Source organism: Triticum aestivum, chromosome 5A (assembly GCF_018294505.1).
Source record: "Triticum aestivum cultivar Chinese Spring chromosome 5A, IWGSC CS RefSeq v2.1, whole genome shotgun sequence".
Lineage (NCBI taxonomy): Eukaryota > Viridiplantae > Streptophyta > Magnoliopsida > Poales > Poaceae > Triticum > Triticum aestivum.
In genome coordinates, this window is record NC_057806.1 from 425,605,160 (window position 1) to 425,621,509 (window position 16,350).

The 16,350-nt window shown below is 49.4% G+C and overlaps 2 protein-coding genes across 2 annotated transcripts; both read right to left on the minus strand.

Moving 5' to 3' along the window:
- Positions 1-4,324: 4,324 nt before the first annotated feature.
- LOC123103748 (subtilisin-like protease SBT1.8) lies at positions 4,325-7,343 on the minus strand. Its single transcript, XM_044525422.1, has 2 exons — positions 5,512-7,343; positions 4,325-5,215 (listed from the first exon to the last, which is right to left on the minus strand). Exons 1-2 carry the CDS (start codon positions 7,148-7,150, stop codon positions 4,536-4,538), a joined length of 2,319 nt encoding a protein of 772 aa, XP_044381357.1. The 5' UTR covers positions 7,151-7,343; the 3' UTR covers positions 4,325-4,535.
- Positions 7,344-10,353: 3,010 nt separating this feature from the next.
- On the minus strand, positions 10,354-12,939 carry LOC123103749 (uncharacterized). Its single transcript, XM_044525424.1, has 7 exons — positions 12,742-12,939; positions 12,541-12,664; positions 12,158-12,249; positions 12,000-12,078; positions 11,810-11,919; positions 11,327-11,391; positions 10,354-10,712 (listed from the first exon to the last, which is right to left on the minus strand). The coding sequence occupies exons 1-7, from the start codon at positions 12,844-12,846 to the stop codon at positions 10,619-10,621; spliced, it is 669 nt and encodes a 222-aa protein (XP_044381359.1). The 5' UTR covers positions 12,847-12,939; the 3' UTR covers positions 10,354-10,618.
- Between the last annotated feature and the right edge of the window lie 3,411 nt (positions 12,940-16,350).

The following is a 16,350-nucleotide window of genomic DNA, read 5'->3' on the forward strand; positions in this document are numbered from 1 at the left end:
AGACGTATCACTTGACAACGGTCAAAATTATCCTTAGAAGACTAAGGAGGTGTTTCTCGGTTATGGAGGTGATAAAGAGTTCGTCGTAAAGAGTTACGCCGATGCAATCTTTCACACCGATCTGGATGACTCTAATCTCGATCTAGATACATATTGAAAGTGGGAGCGATTAGCTAGAGTAGCTCTGTCCAGAGCATTGTAGACATAAAAATTTTGCAAAATACATACGACTTTGAATGTGGCAGACCCGTTGACTAAACTTCTCTCACAAGCAAAACATGATCACTCTTTGGGTGTTAATCACATAGCGATGTGAACTAGATTATTGACTCTAGTAAACCCTTTGGGTAGTAGTCACATGGAGATGTGAACTAATCACATAAATATGTGAACTACTGGTGTTAAATCACATGGCGATGTGAACTAGATTATTGACTCTAGTGCAAGTGGGAGACTGAAGGAAATATGCCCTAGAGGCAATAATAAAGTTGTTATTTATATTTCCTTATATCATGATAAATGTTTATTATTCATGCTAGAATTCTATTAACCGGAAACTTAGTACATGTGTGAATACATAGACAAAACATAGTGTTCCTAGTATGCCTCTACTTGACTAGCTCGTTAATCAAAGATGGTTAAGTTTCCTGACCATAGACATGTGTCATCATTTGATGAACGGGATCACATCCTTAGAGAATTATGTGATGGAAAAGACCCATCCGTTAGCTTAGCATAAATGATCGTTTAGTTTTATTGCTATTGCTTTCATCATGACTTATACGTGTTCCTCTGACTATGAGATTATGCAACTCCCGAATAGCACAGGAACACCTTGTGTGCTATCAAACGTCACAACGTAACTGGCTGATTATAAAGATGCTCTACAGGTGTCTCTGATGGTGTTTGTTGAGTTGGCATAGATCAAGATTAGGATTTGTCACTCCGATTGTCGGAGAGGTATCTCTGGGCCCTCTCGGTAATGCACATCACTATAAGCCTTGCAAGCAATGTGACTAATGAGTTAGTTGCGGGATGTTGCATTACGGAACGAGTAAAGAGACTTGCCGGTAACGAGATTGAACTAGGTATGATGATACCGACGATCGAATCTCGGGCAAGTAACATACCGATGACAAAGGGAACAACGTATGTTGTTATGCGGTTTGACTGATAAAGATCTTTGTAGAATATGTACGAGCCAATATGAGCATCTAGGTCCGCTATTGGTTATTGACCGGAGATGTGTCTCGGTCATGTCTACATAGTTCTCAAACCCGTGGGGTCCACACGCTTAACGTTCGATGACGATTTGTATTATGAGTTATGTGATTTGATGTACCGAAGGTTGTTCGGAGTCCCGGACACCCCAAAGGCACACAAGATTTGTCTTAGCCGTGTGCGGTGCCCCCCTTCACAGTTACACACCTCGGTCATATCATCGTAGTGCTTAGGCAAAGCCCTGCGCCAGTAACTTCATCATCACTGTCGCCACGCCGTCGTGATGACAGAACTCTCCTTTGGCCTCAACTGGATCAAGAGCCCGAGGGACGTCATCGAGCTGAACGTGTGTTGAACGCAGAGGTGTCGTACGTTCGGTACTTGGATCTATTGGATCGCGAAGACGTCCGACTACATCAACCGCGTTACTAAACGCTTCCGGTTTCGGTCTACGAGCGTACGTAGACACACTCACCCCTCTCGTTGCTATGCATCTCCTAGATAGATCTTGCGTGATCGTAGGTAAATTTTTTGAAATATTGCATTCCCCAACACAAACACCAACCCTGCACCCAACACAATAAAGGGGTTGTCAATCCCTTAATGGTTATTTGCAACGTGAGATCTGATAGAGATGGATAAACGGTAAAGTAATATTTTTGGTATTTTTGGTTTATGGAACGGAAAGTAAGAGATTGCAAAAGAAAGTAAATAGGAAACTAGAATTGTAGATCGGAAACTTATATGATGGAAAATAGACCCGGGGGCCATATGTTTCACTAGAGGCTTATCTCAAGAAAGGAATTATTATGGTGGGTGAACAAATTATTGCCGAGCAATTGATAGAAAAGCGTAAAGTTATGACGATATCTAAGGCAATGATCATGAATATAGGTATCACGTCCGTGTCAAGTGGACCGAAATGATTCTGCATCTACTACTATTACTCCACACATCGACCGACTCCTGCCTGCATCTAGAGTATTAAGTTCATAAGAACAGAGTAACACATTAAGTAAGATGACACGATGTAGTGGAATTAACTCAAGAAATATGATGAAAACCCCATCTTGTTATCCTCGATGGCAACAATACAATATGTGTCGGTTCCCCTTCTGTCACTAGGAACCCAAAGCTAAGCACTTATTCCATTGCAAGAAAAACCAATCTAGTTGGACAAACCAAATCGATAGTTCGAAGAGACTTGCAAAGATATCAAATCATGCATATAAGAATTCAGAGGAGGTTCAAATAATATTCATAGATAAGCTGATCATAAATCCACAATTCACCGGATCTCGGCAAACACACCGCAAAAGATATTACATCGAATAGATCTCCAAGAACATCGAGGAGAACATGATATTGAGAATCAAAGAGCGAGAAAAAGCCATCTAGCTACTAGCTATGGACCCGTAGGTCCGTGGTAAACTACTCACGCTTCATCAGAGAGGCAATGTTGTTAATGTAGAAGCCCTCCGTGATCGAATCCCCCTCTGGCAGGATGCCGGAAAAGGCCCCAAGATGGGATCTCACGGGTACAGAAGGTTGCGGCGGTGAAAAAGTGGTTTCGTGGCTCCCCTGGAAGTTTTTGAGATAATAAGAGTATATATAGGGGGAAGGTCTAGGTCAGGAGGCCACCGAGGGGCCCACAAGGTTGGGGGGCACGCCCTCCACCATTTTGGCCGCCTCGTGGCCGCCTCGTGGCTCTTCTGACTTGCACTCCAAGTCTCCTGGGTGTCTTCTGGTCCAAGAAAGGTCATCGCGAAAGTTTTATTCCGTTTGAACTCCATTTGGTATTCCTTTTCTGCGAAACTCTAAAACAAGGAAAAAAACAGAAATTGACACTGGGCTCTAGGTTAATAGGTTGGTCCTAAAAACCATATAAAATAGCATATTAATGCATATAAAACATCCAAAACAGATAATATAATAGCATGAAACAAATCAAAAATTATAGATACGTTGGAGACGTATCATTGCTGCGCGATAGGCGAAGACATGCAGAGTTGCGGAGGAGTGCAGGTGCGACTGGGGACCGGGGGTGGCGGGCGGGGGTGTGAGGGTTTTGTGACGTGGGGGTGGTGAGAGTTTTCTTTTTCTTTTTGAATTGGGTGGTGAGGGTTTTCTGTCCCATAATGCGTTTTGGAGGCAATGGTTTGGTAGACCTAGCCGTGTGTGATTAACTTCACTTCGGTGTGAGGGTGATACAGACTAGCGTTCGATCTGTATACATACTACGGTGCAGACGTGCGATTCATGGGGATGCGTTCTGGCCAATTAGAACACACGTGTCACGGCACAATGAAAATCATTGCACACGGTTTCCACTCTGGGAAAATCACCAAGTTTCAGGGTGGGTCCACATTTTCTTCATTGGTTGATCGTGAAATTTTTACCCATGCTAAATATCCACCCTAATATGCACCATACGTGTTCAGTTTTTTTGCCAAACCCTCCACACGTAGCTGTGTGTGTTGTGGTAAACGGTTGCTAGTATAAAATTACGTGGGAAGACTAAAAATAACATAGACGATTCGCGCTAATGAGCTATGTGTGATGTGGGCAATCATATGTTGGTCTAAGAGAAGCATAAAATTCCATCAACCAAACTAATTACATACTCATCCCACACCTAGATATAAGCGTACTCAGGCATAGATAATAAAGTACACAAGCATAATTCAACCATAGTTCAACCTATAATAAGCATACTCAAGCACAGTTATAATTAAAATACTACTCCCTCCATTTCTAAATGTAAGTCTTTGTAAAAATTTCACTATGAACAACATACGAATGTATCTAGATGCATTTAGGGTATAGATTCACTCATTTTGCTCCGTATGTGGTCCATAGTGCAATCTCTCCAAAGACTTATATTTAGGAATGGAGGGAGTATATAACTAGGGTACTTCTGAACATAACCATTGTTCAATCGCACATCTCGTCTGCCGGCAGGCCATCTCTGAGAGGAAATGGTATGTTTTGTATGAAACCAGAGGTTAGTTTTGTGTTTATTTGAAGTGTCTGCTTCTTGATATACTTATGGAAGATGAACTAAAACTGTTTTGAGACAACTGCTCTATAGGCAGTGAGGAAATTATTAGTAGCAAATCAATCCCTTTTATTAATGTGCTGTTCCCATCCCATGAAATGTACTCCAACAATCCCCTTATCCATTTTTGGACAGCACAGAAATCAGGAGCCAGAATTCTTCCAGCCTATGCAACACTTCCATCGATCTCCCCCGCCGACGCCGATCACGCCGCCGGCACGGCCACGTACGAATTCTACTCGCCCATGCATCGGTGCTACATCCCCCACGTATACGATATCGGGCTCCGCACGTCCTGCTCCCCGCTGCTCCACGTCAGCCACCCGAACGCGGCGTCCATGGGGCCGCCCTCCGCCGTCGACTTGAACGCGACGGTGTACCTGAGCTTGTCCCCGGCCTTCTTGAACACGAGCCTGGCCGGCTTCACGGACACCACGATGCTGGGCGGGCCGGTGACCTTGGCCGCGTACACCGACCCGGCGGCGCCGACGTTGGTCAGCTCGCGGTGGTACTTGACGGTGGTGCGCGACTTGCGGAGGCCGAAGACGACGGAGAAGGACGGGTAGTTGAGGTCGCCGGGGCTGGACAGCTTCCGCTGGCACGTCGCGTTTGGCGCCCCCGTGATGGCCTGGACCTGCCGGGGCGAGGCGCCGCCGACGGTGCAGAGGAAGGCGACGTAGTCGTCGATGGACGTGTCGTAGACGAGGCCCGGGGAGAGGGCCTTGACGGGGTCGACGTGGCCGGAGCCGAAGGCCCATGGCGTGGCCGTGGCCGTGGCGTTGGCGCCGGCCGCGTCGAGGAGGGGCGATCCGGTGTTGTCGACGGTGTAGGCGGTGGTCATGAGCGCCGACTTGATGGCGCTGGGGCTCCAGTCCGGGTGCGCCGCCTTCACGAACGCCGCGAGCCCGCTGATGTGCGGGCACGACATGGATGTCCCTGCATCACCATAGACCGAATTATTTCTGCATCAAGGTTCAGTGTAGGAGAAAGAGACCAAGCGCATGCCCTAAAGCCTGTCATTACTATGATGGCATTTCGATGCGTGCGAACTGCAGCTAAAGCTAACAGCATCATGGCTAGCACCTAAAGACGACCATAGCGATTGCACGCTCGCATGGCTGCTACGGCTACCCGTAAAGTCTAGGGTTTTAGGACCATATTTTCAAGAAAGACGTGTCGGTCAGTACAATCCTCGAGAGTTTTTGTACAGAAGAAGCAAAGCGTGCGCTCACCTGACAAGATGTTGAACGCCGGCCGCCGCTCGTCGATGGTCAGCCCAGTCGGCCCGACGGACCCCGTCCACCCGGCCAGGATGTTCACCCCCGGTCCGATCACGTCCGGCTTCAGCAGCTGCGCCACCTGCCTGTTCGGCCCACGGGAGCTAAACGCGGCCACCACCGGCGCCGGGTGCACGTCCACAGCGGTGCCGGCGAAGCTCAACGCCACCTCCGCGCCGGCGTCCGACTCCACGTACGCCCTTATGGCGTCGCCGCTCTTGGCGCCGACGGCCACGGCGGGGAGCAGGTGGCTGTCCGCCACGACCTCCTCGCCGCTCTGTGCGGTGTTCGCGAGCACCATCCCGACGCCGCCCGCCAGCTTCACCACCTGCCCCTTCTCCACCCGCGAGTTCCCGCCCCGGTCGCACAGGACCACCTTGCCCTTCACCGCCGACGCGTCCAGCGTGCCCGACATGCAGAGCTTGCTCGCGTTGCTGCCCGGGCGGATGCCTTTGTTGTACACCAGGGGGAACTTGTCGTCACCCAGCCCATCGCCCGAGTAGAGCGACATGCCGGCATGGGTCTCGCCATTGCCGAGCTTCGCGTACGCCGGGAAGTTCCGGTCGAGCGTGCCGGCTCCGACGGTGATGATCCACGGGGCAGTGTTCACCAGCGACGACGGCGCCGGCCCGCTGTTCCCCGCGGAGCACGCGACGACGATGCCGCGGCGGGTGGCCGCCAGCGCGCCGACGGCGATGGGGTCGCGGGAGAGCGGATACGAGCCGCCTCCCAGCGACAGCGAGAGCACGTCGACCCCGTCCTCGATGGCCTGCTCCATGCCCGCGAGTATGTCCGAGCTGAAGCATCCCTGCCTCCAGCACACCTTGTACGCCGCGACGCGCGCCCCGGGCGCCATGCCCCGAGCCGTGCCGTGGGCGTAACCGAGGAGGCTCGCGTCGGCCACCACGGCCCCCGCCGCCGTGGACGCCGTGTGGGTGCCGTGCCCGTCGTGGTCCCTCGGCGACGAGAGCTCGGTGGTCCCATGGGAGGAGCCGTTCCTGCCGCCCGCCCCGAAGCCCCGGAAGAAGCCGCGCGCGCCGATGAGCTTCCGGTTGCACATCGAGGAGGGGAAGTCGGTGGCATTGGTCTCGCAGCTCCCGCGCCACCGCGATGGCACGGGGCCCAGGCCGGCATCGGCGAAGCTGGGGCTCTCGGGCCAAACACCAGTGTCGAGCACCCCGACGATGACGTCGGAGCTCCCGCCGTCCGCGCTAGGAGCCGGAGCGCTGTACGGCGGGAGGTGGAGGAACGAAGGTGAGCGCGTGGTGTGGAGCGGGTGCAGGACATCCTCGTGGACCGACGCGACGGCGGGATGGCCGCGGAGCTCGGTCACGTGTGACGGGAGGAGGCGCGCGGCGAAGGCAGACGGCGCGGCCGTGGTGTAGGAGTAGAGGAGGTGGCTTTCAGGGTCCACGGAGAGCGCGTCGAGGTGCGCGTGGTGCCAGTGGAGGTGCGTGGCGTACGGCGACGGCTTGAGCGCGGGGTTCAGGTACACAATGTAGGTCGCCGCGCCTTCATCCCCGCCGGACGCAAGCGCGGACGAGGCGGCGAGGCAGAAGAGGAGGACGAGGAGGAGACGGGGTGGTTGCTGCATGGCGCGTTCGGCCCTCCCTCGCAGCGTACGTGGGGGAGTGGGAGTGGGAGTGGAGGGAGTGGTGCGTGTGGCAACAATCCGTCGAGGCGCTCGATTCAAATATAGAGCCAGCAGGCCGCGTACGAACTTCCCGCTAATGGAAGATGTTGATTTCTCCGTGCAGCACACATGAACAACGATCGCCGTAAACCTAATTCTTCTGTACGCCATTACTAGTAGTGAAAGCAAAGAAAAATCCACATGTCACGGAATCAGCAATCAGTGTCAGCACCGAAAATGTCTGCAGTACGTGTGGCGTTCCTGGCCTGCACACATGGAATTCCGTTGGTGTCAGCGTCAAGCTTTCCCGCAGTGCGCGCCGACTGCACGTCGCGAGGATTGCACGACGAATAGTGTGGCAGTACTGCGGTGGGGGGGCACAAAAGCGCACCGATCGATCGGGCTGGCATCAAGCACAGCCCGGCCGGCAGTGCATGATGCGTGTCTGCGTCCGGCCTCCGCGCCCATTATGCCGCCGGTCGACCGGCCCCGTCTTTCCAAGCGGCGCACTCCATGGCCGTGCACGTACGCGCCCGCCCCGGGCCGCAGTGCGTGCCGTGCCGCTGGTGGGGCGGAGGCTGTGTCTGTGTGCGTTCATGGGGCGCACCGGCCGCGCGAGCGAGCACGCGCGGTGGGCGAGAGCGGGCTCGATGATCGCGCGTGGCCGGTGCGTGCCACTGTGATCCGATCCGGCGATCGCGTGCCTTTCGACCGCGCCCCTTTCTAATACTGCGTCGCCCATGCCTCCACTTTCTCGGGCGGAGCAACGCCGTGCGCCGTGTGGCTCCACGCTTTCACGACTTCGCCGTGGCGGCTAGCTGGATTCCGTCGAGAAAGCCGGTGAAAGTCGTCGACGCACTTCCTCTGCCGTCCGGTCCTCTGAATCAATAGTCGACAGCTTGTGGAAGCGAAATCACTTGTCAGTGTTTCCTCTTGATCTGAACTAGCAAGGGGTCCTGTTGAGATCGTGGCTTAGTAACTTTGTTGTTACTTTGTACGTGCCATGCCACTTGACTTTGCAAGGTAAGAGGACTCCACAGTCCAGAGGAAGGCCTACCACTATCTTTTTTTGAAACAGGCGCAAAAGTTTTGCCTCATCGATTATTAAGAAGAGAATTACTTGGTTAATTATGAAAAACCGGCTGAAAACAAACACAAATAGGCCACCGAGGAACTACTCACGTGGCATGAAACCCCACAATGCCTGGCACTATAATGTGAAGCTAGCGCAGTGGCCTTTCCAGTTTCGAGTAGTGGACGAAAAATACGAAGCTTGCACTTTAAACGCAGCTTCTGCGGATCTGATTTACTGTATAAGAGGGGGCACCAGATCTGTCACAGCACTAGCTTAGATTCGCACCATGCTGACCAGAAGAGATGAGATAACTGGCAGAATGCGCACTCTTCTAGTTGGAAAATGCTTGTTTGCACGTACAAGTGGTTTGACCCTCTAGCCGTTCCAGTCATGGCCCATGACAATCAACAAATGATAATCCAAATGCGCGTGCAGCTCCCTGACTATGCTTGGAGGTTACATAACAATAATTTAGCCGACACCATGTGATATAGACAAGACAGGGAATGTTTCCTACAACACTTCCATGTATGATTTCGGAAGAAGAAAAAAAAATCCATGTATTTATTTATAATGGTAATAAGAAGATGAGGGGGGAGAAAGACGAAGTCAATTAAACGAACCTGAAGTTAACTTATTTAACACATACAGCAAAGGTAAATCGTTCGCAAAATAGGACCGCACTTTCCTTAGCACGAATGCATCTACTATACCCGGTCTACAACAAGGTCTATATGAGTATGTGTCTCATCTCATCTTTAGTCTATGTGTGTAAAAAATCTATCTAAGCTTATTCTTAATTAATCGATGAGGCAAAAAAATTACCGCCGCTTCGGAAAGAAAAGAAAAACGTATGCGTCCTGCAAGTGTTACCCGTGAACTAGCTCGAGATAGCAAAACACCAATGCAGTTCGGACACAGACACTCTGTAGTGATTGAACACCATTACGCCGTAGTCGCTGTTAGAAGGGAGATAGAGAGGAAGATTGGTGAAATAATTCGTTGTATTGCTTGAGCCTCGTGGGCATATATATAGGAGTACATGATCTACTTGGAGTACAAGGCAAGCCAGAATATTTCCTAGTCTAACCTATGTTTCCTAATACAATCACGTTACTCAACAGTCGCACCGCAGCTGCGCATTGGCATGGGTGGAGCTGTGAGCTGGTCACCCCATCGAATGATTCAGTTGCATTATTGCTTATCAAGATGCAAGAGATAGCTTCTTTCAGATGCCACACCTCATAGCAAAGAAGAAAATAACATGCCACGCCAGACATGATCATGATATCAGACAGTGTTAGCCTCACCCCGCCCGAAATGGTATCCGTCCATAGTTTCATACTTAACTTAATGTTAAGTGCCTGTGATAATTGCCGGCCTGATGGCTGAAGCACTAATTGCTGCTGCTTGATTACAAGTGAGAACCGGGGACTGTATTAGAGGACGGTTGACACTTTGGCATTCTTTGATAGATATGCAATAGTGGCATGCTAAATTCGTATCCATCATCAAGAAGTTTTTAACCAGCTGCTAACTGCTACTCCATCTTAGGCCCTGTTTGGTTTACAAGTCCTAGGACTTTTTTTAGTCCCAACTTATAAGTCCCAAGTCCCTAAAAAGTCCCTACATGTTTGGTTCCTGAGACTTATAAGTCTCTATAAGACCATATTACAACTATAAGTCCCTAAAAGTCCCCCAAATGACCACTTTAAGTCCCTATAAGTCCCTCCTGTTTGGTTTAGATGGGACTTATAGGGACTTATTTAAGTCTCTAGATCAGTAAGTCCCTGGAAACAAACACCCTCTTAGAGTAAGTGCTAACCCAGGAAGGAATGGAATGTTAGGTTGGATGTTCTTTCTTTTTTCTGTGTGCTAATCCAGAAAAAACAAATTTATTTTTACAAGCACCTGTCTAAGCATCTTGCATTGTGCATGGCCTTAGTAGTACGAATGTAGCTCTCATTACTCCTACAAATGTACCTGCGCATGTTTCTGATGTGGATGTGCGTTCTTGTACATCGTCATATAGGCTCAAGACTTTAACTTCAGTTATACATGAGATAATTCGTCCCTGGTACTGTAGATCTGACGCACATCAGCACATGTATGTAATTTCTGTTTATGTTGTGATGTTGCTCATCGCACAGGAGATGACAATCAGGGGTGGCTGCGCTAAAAATGTATGCAAAAACGGCCAAAGCAGTTGCACTTGCCACTTTCCAGGCAACTTTACTGTTGAGTGTTGAGGTCTCGTCAGCTACAAAACCAGCATATCTGTGCATAACTCTGCTTTTCTGGATTTGCGCACTTAAATGTCTGGAAAATGCAGTCCTGGTAACACAGATAAGGACTTACAATTGACCTGCCCGGAGGTCTCTATCTATGCGCTCCGCGTTAAATGTTCCTGGAATCTCCCTGAAGTCTTCATTGAATATGGAGTATGCACTGCATGGAAGATGGAATAATTTCAGAAAGTGGAAAGGGCAAGAGAATGAACTGTAACTTCCCAATACACTTTCCATATCCACAATTTTGTTTATCAGCATGAGCTCCGCAAGATTTAAATAGTACTTCCTCTGTAAACAAATATAAGAGTGTTTAGATCACTACTTTAGTGATCTAAACGCTCTTATATTTCTTTACGGAGGGAGTAGTTTCCATTTTAAGTTTAAAATGTGAATAGCAGTACTTGCGGAATTCAGTTATTCTATTCCTACCCAAAACACGACTACAGTTTGAGAAATGACAGTATGGCTGCTTTATCCGCAGCTTCTGCCAAAAAGAAAAGGAGCAGATTTTAATACTAGTCCAGGCAGCTTTTAAATTACTACTGATGTTGACGAAGCATTTATCTATTCTTCACAGCCTATGTAATGAAACTCCTGCAGAACTTTTATCCAACAAGTGAAACCTTTATATGCAATATTGCAAGAATAAAACTATTCAATGGCATAGACCACCATTATGTCGCTAATGTTTATTTGTTCTGAATGAAAAAGCCAACTTTTCACTCCAAACTACACAACAACATCACAGACATAAGGGCATAGATAACATACCTAATATCACCTTGTTGTCGTCTTCCAAGGTTAAGAAGTATGATCAAGAAACCTGTCGCAAGTATCTGGGCAGACAGCAAACAGTAATATCTGTCAATAAGCTGAAAACTAGCACCAAATTGAACATTGCTAATTACTATGGAAACTGTAGCACCATTGCTACACACAGAATCTATACATTGGGCATAAGAAATTGACAAAGGATTACATGTACTCGACTTCTATGGTTGAGTCATGAATTAAAGGTTTATACATGGAAGAGAAAACCACTTGAAGTACGGTAGTAACGCCCTGTTTCTAGTTTTCGAAGCAACATACAGGTATTAACATATTATTCACCTGCCTTAAACTAGACAGAAATTGATATGTATGTTCAAACTGGCTCCAGATATGTTATGCTACATGTACCTCAGCACCATGAAGTGCTCGGATACTGCTAATAATAGTTATTTTATTGGAGAAGAAAATTAAGGAGTTACTTACATATAAAGGTCCGACCTCATACTTTCGAGCAATAGGTGCCAATAGGAACCATAGTGTGATGATAATCCATGCTTTCATAGTGACAGAAAATAGTGCCATCAACAAGATATCTGCAGAAGTGGAATTCACACCACATTGATCATTTGCACTACCATTTTACAGAAAATAAGGGGCGTGTCATATACGTTACCGGGCAATCTCAGTTTTTCTCGAAGAAATATGAAAATCCTTTTCTTCCACCAGGTTGTTGTTTGAGGTATCTTGAACTTCTACAGGATGGACCAATAACTGTTATAAGGAGCATGGATTAAACATACAATATTCAGAAATACTTTGAGGAGACCTTACCAGTTCTTCTTCATCGTCATCGTCATCATCATCATCATCACCGCGGAGATGCTTAGCAGGTGGTTTAGGTGCCACGGCAACTATAAGACTATCTACAGAAATCACGATGTAAAGAAACATAAATAAACGTCCACAAGATATATCAAGTGCGCAAATAAGAACTTGGTGAAACAGCCATTTAGCTGTCCTAATGGGAAATTTTCTTGCACATAAGATGTATGTGATTCCAAAAGTGGATGAACATCACGAACAATCACGGAAAGTATGAAATAGAATGTCCTAGGAACAACAACACAGGCTATGAAGAACGATGCGAGCTTTGCATCTAGCATGACAACTAATAAGACGGGAGAGAGGAGGGTATGTGTGGCTGGTTAGTTTACCCCCGTCGCGGAGCTTGACATGGGTGTCGTCTCCCCACGGGAGAGTCGTCCCCCGGAGGACCAGGCGGAGGCGGTCTTCTGGGAGACGCCGGTCGAGAGCGACGCTGCGGCGCAGATCGGCAACCTACAACGAGACCGATCCCCAATTAATCACGGCGGAGCGAGGCAAGAAGAGGGGGTTGTTCTGGAGGTGTTACGGACCGAGATGAGCGGGGGGAGGCGGATGGTGGTGGGCCTGGACGGACCGACGGCGCGCAGCTTCACCTCTACCGTCGTCTCCGGCTCGTCGCCCGCCGCAGCGGCCATGGTCTTCTCGTGCTCTATTCGGTTCCTCTTTGCGGTTTTTCCCCCTCTCTCTGTCTCTTCCTCGTCTTGGGTGGCCCAACGGCAGAGGCCCAAACAGGCTATCTACGGGCCACGTTATTTTTCGAGCCCCTTCTGGTTTTTCCCGAAATCACTAGGTTGAGGAGTACTCCCTCCGTCCGGTCGTAAAAATGGATATAAATAGATGTATCTAGAACTAAAATACATTTAGATACATCCATTTTTCGGATAAGTATTTTTAAACGGAAGAAGTATTCGTTACAAAGATCACTCCCATCTCCTAGGTTGCGACAAGTGACGCGACATGCGCCATTTATAAACATGAGAGTTTTCCTTTTTATATATCTGTTTATTTAAAATGTTTTATCTCTTAAATCGTGAGTCCGAGAGCTACGCTCCTCCTCCCCTCCACGTCGTCTCCCGCGAGGCGGTCGGAGGCCAACCCCATCCCTCGCCGCCGCTCCCTCCTCCCTCGCCGCCGCCCAGGGGCACGGCCGGGCAAAGCCCGACTGCTACCGGCGGCGGCGGGGCCCCCTTTGTCTCCCCGCTCGGGCGTTTCTGGCGCGGGCCGGAGCCCCGGGCCGGGTCGTGGAGCTGCGGCCAGGCTCCATGGCGGCGCGGCGGGCTGGGGCAGCTCCCTGTCGTCCTTCCCTCCCCCCGCGGCGGGCGGCTAGGCGGGTGGCGCGCCTGTGCCCGGGTCGGCGGCGGCTCCTGCGCGGCCAGATCTGGCTCATGGCGGCGCGGGCTGCGGGCGGCGCGGGCTGCCGGTGGCCTCCTCTGCCGTCGCCGCGGCTAGTGGTGGTGGCTCCGCGGCAGATGGTGGTGGTGGTGCGGGCGGGAGGTCGGAGTCGGCGGCCGCGGTGGCTTTTCCGGATCTGGCCTCTCGGCGACGCGGGCCGCGACGGCTAGGGCTGCGCCGGCGGCCCTGACCGAGGCCCCCTCGGCTGGTCGGGGTGGCGACGCAGTGGCGGTGGTTTCGGTGGTGCGTGCCCGGCGGCTCCGGCGCTTGGAGCTCGCCGGGCGACGCGGATGGGCAGCGGCCGGGTGTGGCTGCTGCTCCGTGTTGGGGAACGTAGTAATTTCAAAAAAAATTCTACGCACACACAAGATCATGGTGATGTATAGCAACGAGAGGGGAGAGTGTGATCTACGTACCCTTGTAGACCAATAACGGAAGCGTTATGACAACGCGGTTGATGTAGTCGTACATCTTCACGGCCCGATCGATCAAGCACCAAAACTATGGCACCTCCGAGTTCTAGCACACGTTCAGCTCGATGACTATCCCCGGACTCCGATCCAGCAAAGTGTCGGGGAAGAGTTCCGTCAGCACAACGGCGTGGTGACGATCTTGATGTTCAACTGTCGCAGGGCTTCGCCTAAGCACCACTACAATATTATCGAGGTATATGGTGGAAGGAGGCACCGCACACGGCTAAGAAAACGATCACGAGGATCAACTTGTGTGTCTAGGGGTGCCCCCTGCCCCCGTATATAAAGGAGCAAGGGGAGGAGGCCGGCCGGCCCTATTGGCGCGCCAAGGAGGAGTACTCCTCCTAGTAGGAGTAGGACTCCTACTAGGAGGGGGAAAGGAAGTGGGGAGGGAGAAGGAAAGGGGGGCGCCGCCCCCCCTCTCCTAGTCCAATTCGGACAGGGGGGAGGAGGCGCGCGGCCCACCCTGGCTGCCCTTCTCTCTCTCTCCACTAAGGCCCATACGGTCCATTACTTCTCACGGGGGGTTCCGGTAACCCTCCGGCACTCCGGTTTTCTCCGAAATCACCCGGAACACTTCCGGTGTCCGAATATAGCCGTCCAATATATCAATCTTTATGTCTCGACCATTTCAAGACTCCTCGTTGTGTCCATGATCACATCCGGGACTCCGAACTAACTTCGGCACATCAAAAACTCATAAACTCATATAACTGTCATCGAAACCTTAAGCGTGCGGACCCTACGGGTTCGAGAACAATGTAGACATGACCGAGACATGTCTCCGGTCAATAACCAATAGCGGAACCTGGATGCTCATATTGGCTCCCACATATTCTATGAAGATCTTTATCGGTCAGACCGCATAACAACATACGTTGTTCCCTTTGTCATCGGTATGTTACTTGCCCGAGATTCGATCGTCGGTATTTCAATACCTAGTTCAATCTCGTTACCGGCAAGTCTCTTTACTCGTTACGTAATACATCATCTCGCAACTAACTCATTAGTTGCAATGCTTGCAAGGCTTGTGTGATGTGCATTACCGAGAGGGCCCAGAGATACCTCTCCGACAATCGGAGTGACAAATCCTAATCTCAAAATACGCCAACCCAACATTTACCTTTGGAGACACCTGTAGAGCTCCTTTATAATCACCCAGTTACGTTGTGATGTTTGGTAGCACACAAAGTGTTCCTCCGGCAAACGGGAGTTGCATAATCTCATAGTCATAGGAACATGTATAAGTCATGAAGAAAGCAATAGCAACATACTAAACGATCGGGTGCTAAGCTAATGAAATGGGTCATGTCAATCACATCATTCTCCTAATGATGTGATCCCGTTAATCAAATGACAACACATGTCTATGGTTAGGAAACATAACCATCTTAGATCAACGAGCTAGTCAAGTAGAGGCATACTAGTGACGTTTAGTTTTGTCTATGTATTCACACAAGTATTATATTTCCGGTTAATACAATTCTAGAATGAATAATAAACATTTATCATGAAATAAGGAAATAAATAATAACTTTATTATTGCCTCTAGGGCATATTTCCTTCAGTCTCCACTTGCACTAGAGTCAATAATCTAGTTCACATCGCCATGTGATCTAACATCAATAGTTCACATCTTTATGTGGTTAACACCCATAGTTCACATCGATATGTGACCAACACCCAAAGGGTTTACTTGAGTCAGTAATCTAGTTCATATTGCTATGTGATTAACACCCAATGAGTACTAAGGTGTGATCATGTTTTGCTTGTGAGACAATTTTAGTCAACGGGTCTGTTATATTCAGATCCGTAAGTATTTTTGCAAATATCTATGTCAACAATGCTCTGCACGGAGCTACTCTAGCTAATTGCTCCCACTTTCAATATGTATCTAGATCGAGACTTAGAGTCATCCAGATCGGTGTCAAAACTTGCATCGACATAACCCTTTACGACGAACCTTTTCTCACCTCCATAATCGAGAAACATATCCTTATTCCACTAAGGATAATTTTAACCAATGTCCCGTGATCTACTCCTAGATCACTATTGTACTCCCTTGCCAAACTCAGGGCAGGGTATACAATAGGTCTGGTACACGGCATGGCATACTTTATAGAACCTATGGCTAAGGCATAGGGGATGACTTTCATTCTCTCTCTATCTTCTGCCGTGGTCGGGTTTTGAGTCTTACTCAACTTCACACCTTGTAACACAGGCAAGAATATTTTCTTTGCTTGATCCATTTTGAACTTCTTCAAAAACTTGTCA